Source organism: Mus caroli, chromosome 11 (genome assembly GCF_900094665.2).
Source record: "Mus caroli chromosome 11, CAROLI_EIJ_v1.1, whole genome shotgun sequence".
In the NCBI taxonomy this organism is placed as follows: domain Eukaryota; kingdom Metazoa; phylum Chordata; class Mammalia; order Rodentia; family Muridae; genus Mus; species Mus caroli.
Genome location: NC_034580.1, coordinates 1,760,620 through 1,773,841, shown reverse-complemented (window position 1 = coordinate 1,773,841; position 13,222 = coordinate 1,760,620). Strand labels below are relative to the sequence as shown.

At 47.7% G+C, this 13,222-nt stretch overlaps 1 protein-coding gene across 3 annotated transcripts in view; it reads right to left on the bottom strand.

Annotated features, from left to right (window-relative positions):
• The window catches only part of Thoc5 (THO complex 5), a 35,527-nt gene that overhangs the window by 8,079 nt on the left and 14,226 nt on the right, over nt 1-13,222 (bottom strand). For 2 of the 3 annotated variants that reach the window (XM_029483877.1, XM_029483878.1), the window contains exons 8-16: nt 10,478-10,610; nt 9,766-9,801; nt 8,349-8,426; nt 6,849-6,889; nt 6,538-6,637; nt 5,739-5,847; nt 3,173-3,274; nt 1,464-1,560; nt 777-891 (exon numbers count right to left, since the gene is read on the bottom strand). In XM_029483877.1, coding sequence (XP_029339737.1) covers nt 777-891; nt 1,464-1,560; nt 3,173-3,274; nt 5,739-5,847; nt 6,538-6,637; nt 6,849-6,889; nt 8,349-8,426; nt 9,766-9,801; nt 10,478-10,610 — 811 coding nt within the window. The remainder of the gene's footprint in view (nt 1-776; nt 892-1,463; nt 1,561-3,172; nt 3,275-5,738; nt 5,848-6,537; nt 6,638-6,848; nt 6,890-8,348; nt 8,427-9,765; nt 9,802-10,477; nt 10,611-13,222) is intronic. The other variant, XM_021176115.1, reaches the window with a different exon arrangement.

Genomic DNA, 13,222 nt, shown 5'->3' with positions numbered 1-13,222 from the left:
TGTTGCTGTCTTCAGACACTCCAGAAAAGGGAGTCAGATTTCGTTAGGGATGGTTGTGAGCCACCATGTGGTTGCTGGGATTTGAACTCCGGACCTTCGGAAGAGCAGTCGGGTGCCCTTACCCACTGAGCCATCTCACCAGCCCCAGTAATTCTTTAATACCAAAAAAGATCTGACGCCCTCCAAAACCTTACTCCTACCCTACTAGTATCCTGTAGATACCCATCAAGTTTTTATTGAATGAACTAAAGGCCATGTGACCACTAGCTGGGTCAGTGGTTCCTCACAATCGCCTGGGAGCTCGCTCAGGAGTCCTTAGAAGCATTTGCTCAGCAGGTCTTAGGGAAAGGATAATGAGGTGACCCTGCATAACTACAGTCAGTGAGCTGAATGTGAGCTCAGTGGATACAGGGTCCCATTGTTCCTCCTCTTAGGCTATTGGGGTACCAGCACGAATTAGACTCTCACTAAATACCTGCCAAGTGCATATGGATCTGGGATGCATGCACCTAGGATATGCTGCCTTGATGAGCCTGTCAACTTGTGCCAAAGGCTTTGGTGTCCTCTGGAAGGGCTGACACAGAACTGACGAGTCTGCAAGGAGCTCAGACCTGTCTGAATGGGTCTGTAGCTCTCCCCACTGGCCCTGCCATCCAATGCTCAGTAAGGCCAGGAACACAGGTCTCTTTGATCTGTGATCAGGATTTACAAGTTCTGAGGGAAAGGTTTCTGTTTGTTTGTTGAAGAAGTGGCTGTCAGGCCCTGCCCCAGCTTACCCAGAGATGCAAACTGTTTGTGGAGAGCCAGGCGGGACTGTACCCTGGTCTTCAGCAGTTTCATGGTGGTCTCCATGTGGCTGGCGCTCTGTGAGTGGTCAGGCATCACTGTTTGCTAATAGTGAATGATAATGAAGGACACATGTAAGAGCTCCCCTTCCCTTCCTTCAGGGACTGCCGTCTCCCTGGGACCAGCCAGACTGCGCACCCATGTCCTGAGACAAGTGCTGTTTGGGAAGGGCAGAGTGTGCCCACTCTATCGGGTAAAATGCTAAGCCCTGGCAAAAATACACGATACCAGGGTTCCCATGAATCTGTGGCCAGCTTCTAAGAAAAGGCAGGCTTCGAAGGTGTCTGCCCCAGAATTCTGCCCATCCTCATTTGTAGCATCCTTGTACATAAGTCCAAGGGCAGCAAAGGCTGTAGCTGTGCCATATCTGGGGTGAGACCAAGGTATCTTTGGTTTAGATGACTACAAAGCTTCCAGGGAAGGCCAAGTCATCTCAACACTTGAAGACTAGGTAGGGTATTTTAATGCCCTGAGGCACTAAGTGGAGGTCAGATCATAGCCTCAAAAGAAGATGTTCTACTAGATCAAAACGCTATGAAGCTCTCAGAGGCCTTTCTGTGTGTCCAGGGAGGACAGGTACAGCGCCTCAGCCAAGGAGGCAGGGTCAGAATACACACCTGGGGCTGCTCTTTGGGGAAGTGGAGGCCACCCAGCTTCTGTACCCACAAGTAGGGGTGACCTAACTCAAGTACATAGTCTCTCAAAGTCAGGATGCTGGAAAAAAAAAAAAAAAAGCAAGACAGAATGAAACAATTTTATGAGTTGGGAACGTAGCTCAGGAACAGTGTCCTCACATCAAGACTGATGCTCATCCTGAATGCTGCATGGCCCTAGGATACAATCCTCCCTGCATCCCTACAGTCCTCCCTGCATCCCTACTATCCTCCCTGCATCCCTACAGTCCGCCCTGCATCCCTACTGTCCACCCTGCATCCCTACAGTCCTCCCTGCATCCCTACAGTCCACCCTTCATCCCTACAGCCCTCCCTGCATCCCTACTGTCCACCCTGCATCCCTAGTCCACCCTGCATCCCTACAGTCCTCCCTGCATCCCTACAGTCCTCCCTGCATCCCTACAGTCTGCCCTGCATCCCTACTGTCCGCCCTGCATCCCTGCAGTCCACCCTGCATCCCTGCAGTCTTCCTTGCACCCAGCCTCACAAGCTGCCTAAGATTGCTCCCTGGAATTCATCTCCATTCTTTACTTCTTTTTGCCTTGGAACCTTTCTGTCATAAGACAGATCTCAAAACGGCAGTATACTAACCCTCTCACTGCAATACCCACCTGCAAAACACCTTTTAAATCTCAAACACTCAAGAGAACTAAAATGCAGACTTTTTTTTTTTCTGGTTTTTCGAGACAGGGTTTCTCTGTGTAGCCCTGGCTGTCCTGGAACTCACTCTGTAGACCAGGCTGGCCTCAAACTCAGAGATCCACCTGCCTCTGCCTCCGTGGAGTGCTGGGATTAAAGGTGTGCGCCACCACACCCGGCCTAATGTAGACATTTTATTGTTTTCATTTGTTTGTACTTTTATCTGAACTTTTGCTGGACTTATTCCCGTGCCTTAAGTTTTTGTTTCTTCACTGATATCTTTTTCTTCTGTGCAGCATCCTCTTCTGGCTTTGGAACTTAGTTCCTTTTCTTCAAGGACCATCACAGTGTGTGGGGAGTTGTGCACAGGTTAATCTGGCCATGAGCTCTGTAAGGTCATCTGCACAGCTTACGCACTTTGTTCAATGACAGAGAAGCTACATCCAAATCCGTATATTCAGCATTATTCTCTGTATTTTTAAGCATGTGGAGCAAGAATTCAACACTCCTTTTTTGGCCACTGACCCTGTGTCCCCTGCTTGGCCTGGGGACACCTACTGACTCCATGTTATACAGCCCAATGGCACTCATGGCTTATTTAAAGTGACATCTTTCAGACATTTTCCAGATATATATACCCTTGAAGGTCTGGACAGTCAGTCTCACAGGTCTTTGTAAAGGGAACAGGACAATTTAAATGCCTTGATTTGCATGATTTTGTAAGGTTTCTGGGTCAAGAGAACAGTGACCCATCTTCACCTCAGGCTGCTTCCATACATTTTATTATTGATATTGGTTTGCTTTTGTGGTACTAGGGATCTACCCCACCATAGTACCACAAAGTCATCTCCCTAACACTAGTATCCCTACACTTCCCAAGCTTTCATCTTCCCCTGGCATCCCTTCGCCTTCAATGTAAGAACAGGAAGCTGTCCCCTCCAGCCCCAGTCTCCAGCCTGGCCTGAGCGTCAGATGCAGCCGCAGCTCAGGAGCAGCCGCGCATGCTTACTCACCCAACTTTGTCAAACTGATACTGATTGGCTGGATTTGGAGTCTTTTTCCCATGATCTCCCGGATACAAGCAGCTCAAGACCGAGTCAGGAGACAGTAAGTCTCTGCAGAAGAAAAGACTGCAGTGAAAATGCCTGCCAACCTGGAGTGGACCTGGGCATTGGAGACTGGCAATGTACCACTCAGCTCTCAGGATGCCAACCACCGTCTTTCTGTTGTTGGTGGTGGTGGTGGTTATTTCGGGAGGGAGAGGGAATAAGGTTTCTCTGTGTAGCCATGGCTGTTCTGAAACTCACTCTGTAGACCAGGTTGGCCCCAAACTCAAGAGATCTGCCTGCCTTTGCCTCTGAGTGCTAGGATTAAAGGTGTGCGCCACCACTCCTGCCTCTACCACCATCTTTCACAGAATGCTTCCTGTGAGTCAAATCATTTATGTGCTTCAAGCTAGTGGACTCTTCCCAAGCCTTGTGAACAGAAGGGACCATCATCCCATTTCTCAAGGTACAAACTCGAAGCTTTAAAAGGGGGACACTGAAGCTCAGACCACTCTCTGATCAGAAACAAGAGCATTTTCTTTATTTTGTGCACATGTGTGCACAGTGGCACACAGAGGACAGTGTTTAGTAGTCACTTCTTGTCCTCTATCTTACTGAGGAAGGTCTCTCTGCTTCTGCTGGGTACTGTACACTCCAAGCAATCCAGCTGAGGGAGAAGAGATCACAGCTGGCTGTTTACAGGTGCTCGGGAACTGCGCTCAGGTCACTGAGCTAGGGGTACCAAGTGCTTTTATCTAAGAAGCCATCTCCCTGGCCGCTGAGAACAGGATCCTTTAGTATTTGTTTTGTTCGGCTGTTTTTACAATGACCCTTCCAGAATTACACTGTGGGGCTGAGTACATAAATCAGTAACGTGCTTGCTGCACAGCACCATCGCCTGAGGTCGATGTCCACCATCCGAATAAAAACCCAGGCACAGCAGCATACACCTAGAATTCCCGAGGAGGGGCTGAAGGATCCCGGGCTTTCTGGCCAATCAGTCTAGCTGAATCTGCAGGCTTCAAGTTCAGTGAGATCTGTTTCAAAGGTAAGGTGGAGAGTGGCTGAGGAAGACCCTCATGCTGAGCCTCTGGTCTCTACAGACGTGCATCTGCACACACACACAGACACACAGACAAGTCATCTGGTGGCCAGACGATACTTTGGAGTAGGAAAACCACATGAAGTTATGAAATACTTCCAGAAATAATTACTGCAATAATTTTACACGAGCAATTAAGTTTTTATAAGAGATCTGGCCATTGAGTACAGGTCCTTTGTGTATACAATCTCTCTATATTGTACATATGGAAAGACAGTACATCTGTAGGGTATGGTGTAGTAATTTGACAAATAAATTCAATAAGTAATGATCAGAGTACTTAGCATTTCTTTTGTTTTTGGTTTTTTGAGACAGGGTTTCTCTGTGTAGCTCTGGCTGTCTTGGAACTCACTTTGTAGGCCAGGCTGGCCTTGAACTCAGAAATCTGCCTGCCTCTGCCTCCCAAGTGCTGGGATCAAAGGCGTGCGCCACCACGTCCAGCATGTACTTAGCATTTTTACCTCTCTAAAGTTACTTACTCTTTTGTAGATAGGGTCTTACTAAGTATTTTAGCCTGGAACTTTCTACACAGCCCAGCTAGAACTTGAATTCAAGAATTCAAGAAGCAGGAGGATCACTGTGAATTGGAAGGTCTTCATAGCAGGTTCCATGCCAGCCAAGACTACACAGTGACACCCAGAGAGAGAGGCAGAGACAGAGAGACAGAGTCCTAGAAGTGCTCAGAAGGAAAAACCTGGCTAAGATGTGGAACTTAGAAGAAACAAGCTCTGTGCTCCCTCTGCTGGGAATAAGATTAACTGCACCGAGCATGCCCTAGGAAGCCCAAAACTACCAAGGCTGCAGAAGCCTGAAGAGAGGTAGACACTAAGTGCAAGCTCTAAAGCCAGGACCTCCTCCCATCTGGCAGAATGGCAAGAGCTAGGCAGAGCTCTACTGCAGGCACCACACCTGTGCCTTCCTGAGCCTCAGGACTCCCTCTCAGGCTGACAGCAGGGCCAGGAATGCTTGGAAAGGGCAGCGATCCTCTAGGTGCAGGCTGGTGTACCCCTGTCCTTTCTGTCCTCTGTTCTTCCCATCTAGACTGCACAAGACTACCAATGCCGGGACTGAGCTGAGTTGGGAAACAATATCCTGGCAGCTTGGGACAAAAACAAGAAAAGGGCCAAAATGTGTCAATTTGGTCGTGTCTCATACCTCATTCATGCATTACTGGCTGTAAAAAGCCTGCGACTCTGCTCTAAACAGCAAATGTAATGTTATCGCTTGTTTTATCTGCTGTGTAATAAGAAGTTTCACAATGCAGATCAGAGAGCACTTCTAAATTTCAGTGACCATCAGGATTCCCAAACTCTGGGGACACAGTAACAGAAATCAGCATGGCAAAAGATCCTCTGATAGCCAGCGGGAGGACTAGTGAGCAGGGCTCTCAGCATGCAGGCCCCTCTCCCAGCCGTCCTCCCGTCCCCATACCCTGCACTGATGGGGGTGATCAGCTCCACGGCGGGCGTCACTTTGGCCTTCACTGTCATGATGTTGAGGTTCATGAGGTAGTAGAAAGTCAGACGAAGCACACTGCTGTCTACAGGGCCAGGAAAAGACGAGCTCAGTTATCAATCAGGCGTACCAGGGGGCAGGGGGTGCTGCAAAGATGCACGGGGAGCTCTACGTTCACGTCCACCTGGTGTGCAGAGCAAGTTCTAGAACAGCCAGGACTGCTAAAGTCCCCATCTCAAAAGAGTAATAAAAACATAGGCGGGCGTGGTGGCGCAGGCCTTTAATCCCGGCACTTGGAAGGCACAGGCAGGAGGATTTCTGAGTTGGAGGCAAGCCTGGTCTACAGAGTGAGTTCCAGGACAGCCAGGGCTACACAGAGAAACCCTGTCTGGAAAAAAACAAAAAACAAAAAACAAAAAAAGAATAATAAAAACAAAAACACCACACCATGTAAGATGAAAAATGGCCAGAGTGACAGACAGTTCAGAGGGTAAAGTCACGGGCCACCTGATGGTCTCAGCTCAATTCCTGAGACATACAGTAGAGAATTAGTCCCCAATGTTCTCTGACTTCCATATGCCTGCTGCAGTGGTACACACGCGCGCGCACACACACACACACACATACACACACACACACATATACACACATTTTTTTAAAGGAGGAAAACCTGAAATAGGACACTGAAATATTAGAGTCTCTAGCTTACTAGAGCTTTGTACCAACAACTGACCAGGCTCTTAGGGACTATGATACTACATGAACACAGCCAGACCTTTGCACTTCAGATCCAGCAGGACAGACAGTGGGTGCCTTTTTAGCATCTCCTTGCGCTTGTCATCCAACTGAACCCCAAGAGTGGGCCGACGCCGCTTCTGGACAAAAGAAAAACCCAAGCACGAGTCACGTGACTCTCCCCTTTCCATCCCTACCTCCCATAGTCTCAGCACAGCTGCCTGGGACCCTCTCCCTCAGCTACCCTGCTGCCAGGTCCTTGTCCCAGCAGACACGTATTCAGCCCTCCTCCTTTTGCTTGAAAACACCAGCATGGCTGCATAATATTCCCATGACAGAAAGTGGGCTCACCGTCGTCTGCTCCTCTTCAGCATCTGAGTCGCTCTCATCATCTGAAGCCACAGAGAGGGCAATGAGAAATGAGGTCACTGCAGAGGTGCCCTGATAATGAACCCCAACCTCAGGGACTGAGTGAGGGGCCACCCACATGGTCCTTTGTATGAATTAACTAGCTACTTCTTGGCATAGAAAACACCATGGAAAGAATGACTTATAGCTCCATCAGCCCTGGTTCTGTGCACGTGTGTGCTCATGTGTGTGCGTGGGTTTGCCCATATGGGCATACAGGGCCAGATATTGTACTCCAGAAGCACTCATCAGTCACCTCTCCACTTCATTTTTGTTTTTTGGAAACAGGGCCTATGTAGCCCTGACTGTCCTGGAACTCACTCTATAGACCAGGCTGGCCTCAAACTCAGAGCTCTACTTGCATCTGCCTCCTGAGTGCACCCAGCTGTTTGTTTATTTATCTTGAGGCAGTCTTTCACAGAGCTGGACATTCCAGCTAGAGGGGCTGGCCAGCAGCTCCTGGGATCTGCCTTTCTTCCCCAGCATTGAGGGTAACAGCACACACCGTCATAGCCAGGTTTTCGTGTTTTGTTTTATTTTGTTTTGTTGATGTGAGTGTTAGGGATCAAAACTCAGGTCTTCATGTCTGTGCAGCAAGACTTTACCTACTGAGCCACCTCCCAGCCTCCAGTCCTAGTGTTCAAGGGTCTTTTAACTGTCATTTTTTATGGAGCATAAAGCTCTTTGTGGTTTTAAGAGCAGCGAATGGGCTGGAGAGATGGCTCAGTGTTTAAGAGTACTGACTGCTCTTCCAGAGGTCCTGAGTTCAAATCCCACCAACCACATGGTGGCTCACAACCATCTGTAATGGACATCCAACGCCCTCTTCTAGAGTGTCTGAAGACAGCTACAGTGTACTCTTATAACATTAAATAAATAACTAAATGAATAAATAAATCTTTTTTTTTAAAGAGTAGTGTAAGTAACAATGGCTGCTGGTATAGTTAGACGGTTGCTGTGTGCATAAGACAAGACCACTCTTTCATGTAATCCACACAATGATTCTATATGAAAAAATTGTCTCTCTTTTTGGGGGGCAAAAGGGGAACACTGAAACATCTCAATATGTCACCGTGGCTGGCCTGGAAGTCGCTTTATTGACCAATCTGGGTTCAAATCTGTGTAAATTTTCTCACCGCTACCTCCAGAATTTGGGGATTACGGGCATTAACCTATAACTAGCCACCAGCTCCATTTACAGCGAGTCAAACACATTACCTGCCTTCCTCAGGGTCAAAATGCTCCTGGGTGCTAGTGGGTGGCAGGGCTGAAACCCAAAGGCTGCATGTGGTGATTCTGGGAACTGAGTTCTCTTGGGCCTACCCTAAAACTGACCTAAGGCCGAGCCTCCAGCTATATTACACCAGTCCAGCTATTTCTCAAAGGACCAAGACCTCAGTAGTGATTTGGTATCCTTCGTGAGTATCCCATTCACTAGGTTACCTTGAGAGTCCTCAGGGGGCTTGAAAAGAGCTTTGGCTTCGTCCACACTGCCTTCGATTGCCACAGACAGCGTCTTATCTGGAGGTGAGAAAAGGCCTCTTGGAAAAGCTTCTGCAGAGGTTGCTGAGTGCAAGCCAACTCAGCGTACTCCCCCAGCTCCGAACTGACTGAGCAGGAGGGCACGCACACTCCACACAGAGCAGACAGCACCTAAAATCGTTTCTCTATGATTGCTTCCCAGCTAAACATCCCTGAGACTAGTGCAAAAATCCAGGAACATAGACCTGGGGTTTGTCACCCCACAGGACCCTTCCACCAGCCGTCCTGAGAAAGTCTGCACCCAGAAGCCAGCACCCATCCACATCCCAGAGATGATGGGTTACCCTCTGTAAAAAGTTCTGTGTTCTGCATGTCACCAAGCACCTGGTCTGCCTTGTCCCATCTTTACTGGGCACAGAGAAGAGCAGATAGGAACATGGGTGCTGCAGCCCAGTCGCAGACCCGAATGAATTCCTGTCCCACACATTACTGAGTTTGTGACCTGGAAGATAAACTTACTGACCTGAGGAGGCTCAGTTTCCATATCTATAAAAGAGAGACTTGGGGGCTAGTAGCTGCTAAGTGGCAGGAGATCAATGCTCTAAGGGTTACATTTTTAGATACATTAGTCTTGAGCTGAGGAATGCAGCACAGAAGAGCACAGTTAACATGCAGAAGGCTGTGGCTCTGATCCCAAGCACCACACAACAAGTAAATCTACACACTCTAAAGTCTCACAACCGTATGCAGCTCACTATTAGAATAGACGTGTAGAGAAACTTAGTGTCATGAAGTAACAAATCACACTCAGGAAACAGAGCACAGTTCACTTCAGGTTGACTGGAGTGAGCTTGTCTCTCAAGCACTCAGTAACAATCTGCTCCACTCTGCCTAATGTGTCATGAGTCGTCTCTTGGTACTGTGGAACTCTGGGACTCTGGGATCCTACTGCTGTGAGCAAGTAAGACACTCTAGTTTCTCTGCCTTTTTCTTTCCTGATGGTAGTGGGAGATGGAATCAGGGCTTAAGCTACACCCCAGCTCCTCCTCCTCCTCCGTCTTAAGGGTAGGAATGCCACAGATCCCTGATACCATTTGCCTGACTACACTATGAAGAAGGAAGGACAACTTTTCCAACAGCCAACTACTGCTTTATAGCTGGAAACAATGGATAAATCATCCCATCCCGACCAAGCAGGCTGGACCCCAGGTGAGCACTAACTGCCCTGAGGCTCCAGTTCACCCCACATGCCAGGCTGTCACACTACCAGAGTCACAGTCCTTACCTACAGCAGTCTTTTTAATAGGTTAGTCTGGAATGCTACAGGAAAATAGAAGTGCAAACAGTAGAACTTTAAACACAAAAGAAAGTTACTCACCCTGTCTAGGGGGCTGGGAGGAGGATTTCATATGAGCTGATGATGGCAACGGAAGAGAACAAAGGGGGAGGAGGAGACGAACAGACCAAGGAGACACAAGAAAAGACACAGTAATGTCCTGGTGCCATGGCTGGGACGGGGCATGCACAGGAACAGTGTATGTCTGTCTGATGCCATGGGATAAGGTGTGAACAAGGAAGAAAAGTTTAGTGCTAAGTGAGAGCTGAGCGGGCAGAGCAAAACCCTTAAAATCCTTAGCAGAGTCAAGGCTGGGCTGAGCAGCCAGGGGGTCCTTCCTCTCACCTGGTGATGCTCTAAAACCACGCAGGCTGTTTCCGGCACACGAAAGCCTGGGAGTGCTGCCTAGGACCCAAGTTCACCAAGCACCCCACCCCCAAAACACAACAGGAGGCACTGGTCCACCTGCCAAGTGTATCTGATAGAGTAAGCACGTGAGAGCCAACACAGGCTGCCCCTAGGAGCTGTACAGCCAGGTTCATGAGAATCCAAAGCCGTCCATTCTGACACGTCCGTCACATTGCTCAAGCCTCAGGCGAGCTGGTGCAGCAGCCACGCTGAAGGTGCAGAGGGGAGGCAGCATCTGCCACCTGAGGGCTCTGGGCAAAGCTGGGGCACTCTCCTGGCAGGCAGCCCTTCCTCACTATGGCTGCTTCTCCCACAGCCCCCCTCCCTGCCCGGCCCCCATACTCACCACAGGCCTGCCCGTATGCAGTGGCCTGCACAAAGAGCACATAGAGGGGAGGCGGCAGGTGCCTGGCAGTCTCGTACTGCTTGTGCGCCTGGTCAAACGGCATGAACAGGTATTCTTGCACTGGCAGGGAAGCCTGCAAGCAACAGAAGGTTTTTAGCCTACCCACATGGAGGCTTTGTGACTATTGCTTTCCTTTTTTTGCTGAACTGGAGATTGAGTCCAGAGCCTTGAGCATGTGAGGCAAACATTCTGTTACTGAGCTCTGTCACCCAGCAGCTAGTATTCATTTACAAAGATGATATATAATAAACTAGAACAACTATGGCGAGACAAAAGCTCAGTATAAAAACATGCATTTTGTAAAAGCAAGAGAGGGGCTGGAGAGATGGCTCAGAGGTTAAGAGCACTGATTGCTCTTCCAAAGGTCCTGAGTTCAAATTCCACCAACCACATGGTGGCTCACAACCATCTGTAATGAGATCTGATGCCCTCTTCTGGGGTGTCTGAAGGCAGCTACAGTGTACTTTTATATAATAAATAAATAGATTTTTAAAAAATAAAAATAAAGGCAAGAGAGTGAGAAAATGCAATTATGCAATGTCACTTGCACATTTCTAACAGAATCAGAAAACATTAAGGGGCTGAGAGTGTGGCTCAGTGGCAGACAAAACAAGAAAGGGGCGGAGGGAGAACAGCAAGAAAGAAAGAGTCATGCATTGTGCTCACCATCACAAGACCCCAGTGAAATGAAAAATACAAAACAAGAAGCAGGGACATCGAGATGGGTCAGCAGGGAGAGGCACTCGCTACCAAGCCTGCTGGCCACAGGGTGGAAGGGGAGAACAGATTTCTGCAAGGTGTCCTCTGACCTCCACTTTCATGACGTACACACACATGCACACAAACATACAAATAACAACGTTAAAGACAGCCAGAACCAAATGAGGCCCTGCAGACTGGCCACGACCACGAGCAATGTCACTGCAAGCACTGGCAAGGGCACTGACGGGCCTCAAGCTCCTGCTGCTGACCTGTGTGCTCGCAGCATGAGAGGCAGAATGCATGCACAGAAGAAGCTGCATGGCCCAGCAGTTTTGTACCTAGGTTCACACTCCATAGAAATGGGTATGTTTGAGGACCACGTATAACAATACTCAAAGCTACATTATTTATAACAGACCCAATCTGAAAATACCTGAAATAAAATTATTATAAACAAACAAACAAAAAAATTTGACACTCAGAGAAACACAGATAAATTTTAAAAATACCAATTAGCAGCCTGGCGTGGTGGCGCATGCCTTTAATCCCAGCACTTGGGAGGCAGAGGCAGGCGGATTTCTGAGTTNGAGGCCAGCCTGGTCTACAAAGTGAGTTCCAGGACAGCCAGGGATACACAGAGAAACCCTGTCTTGAAAAAACGCCAAAAAAAAAACCAAAAAACAAAAAACAAAAAACAAAAAAACACCAATGGGCAAAAGAAACTAGACACCAAAGACTTTATATAATTCTATTTACAAAAAGTTCAAATCCAGAGAAGGCTAGTCTATGATATTAAAAGCCAAAATAATGGTTACTGAGGGGCAGGAGAATATAGTGTCTGGGAGCTGGAAATAAAAAGACAGCACAGGCTAGACAGACAGCTCAGCAAGGTAAGAGCACTGACTGTCTTCCATATGTCCTGGGTTCTGTTCCCAGCACCCACATGGGTGACATGGTGGCTCACAACCACCTACAACTCTAGTTCTAGGGACTCCAGCCCTCCTGGTTTCCCAGGGTACTGGGCACACATGTGGTGCAAACATTAATGAGGCAAACATTCACACACATAACATTTTTTTTAAAAAATGAAGTTCTTTCTCTTGATTTTGAATAGTTATATAGATGTGTTCACTCAATAAACAGTCACTCGTGGGCTAGTGAGATGGCTCAGTGGGTAAGAGCACTGACTGCTCTTCTGAAGGTCCTGAGTTCAAACCCCAGCAACCACATGGTGGCTCACAACCATCCCTAATGAGATCTGACTCCCTCTTCTGGTATGTCTGAAGTCAGCTACAGTGCACTTACGTATAATAATAAATAAATAACTATTTTTTAAAAAGTCACCCAGCTGTACATAATGAGTTGTATGCTTTTCTATATGTAAAGTTATTGGTATTATTTTTTGGTGATGGGGAATTTGGTAATTTGGTTCTGCATACTAAGCATGCAATCTACCACTCAATTGCATCCCAAGCCTCCAACAATTAAGAATTTTAAAAATATTTTTTTATTTTAAGCCAAGCAAGATGGCATACACTTTTTTTTTTTTTTAATACACTGTAGCTGTACAGATGGTTGTGAGCCTTCATGTGGTTGTTGAGAATTGAATTTTAGGACTTCTGCTCGCTCCAGTCATCCCTGCTCACTCCAGTCGGCCCACAGTCAGTCCAGCTCCAGCCCAAATATTTATTATTATTATTTATTTATTATTATACATAAGTACACTGTAGCTGTCTTCAGATGGGCCAGAAGAGGGCATCAGATCTCATTATGTGTGGTTGTGAGCCACCATGTGGTTGCTGGGATTTGAACTCAGGACCTTCAGAAGAGCAGTCAGGGCTCTTATCCGCTGAGCCAACTCGCCAGCCCGGCATACACTTTTAATTCTAGCTCTTAGGAGGCAGGAGAATTTCTGTGAGTTCATGCTGTATAGTAAGACCCTGTGTCAAAAAAAAAAAACCCCAAAACAAAAACAAAAAACCC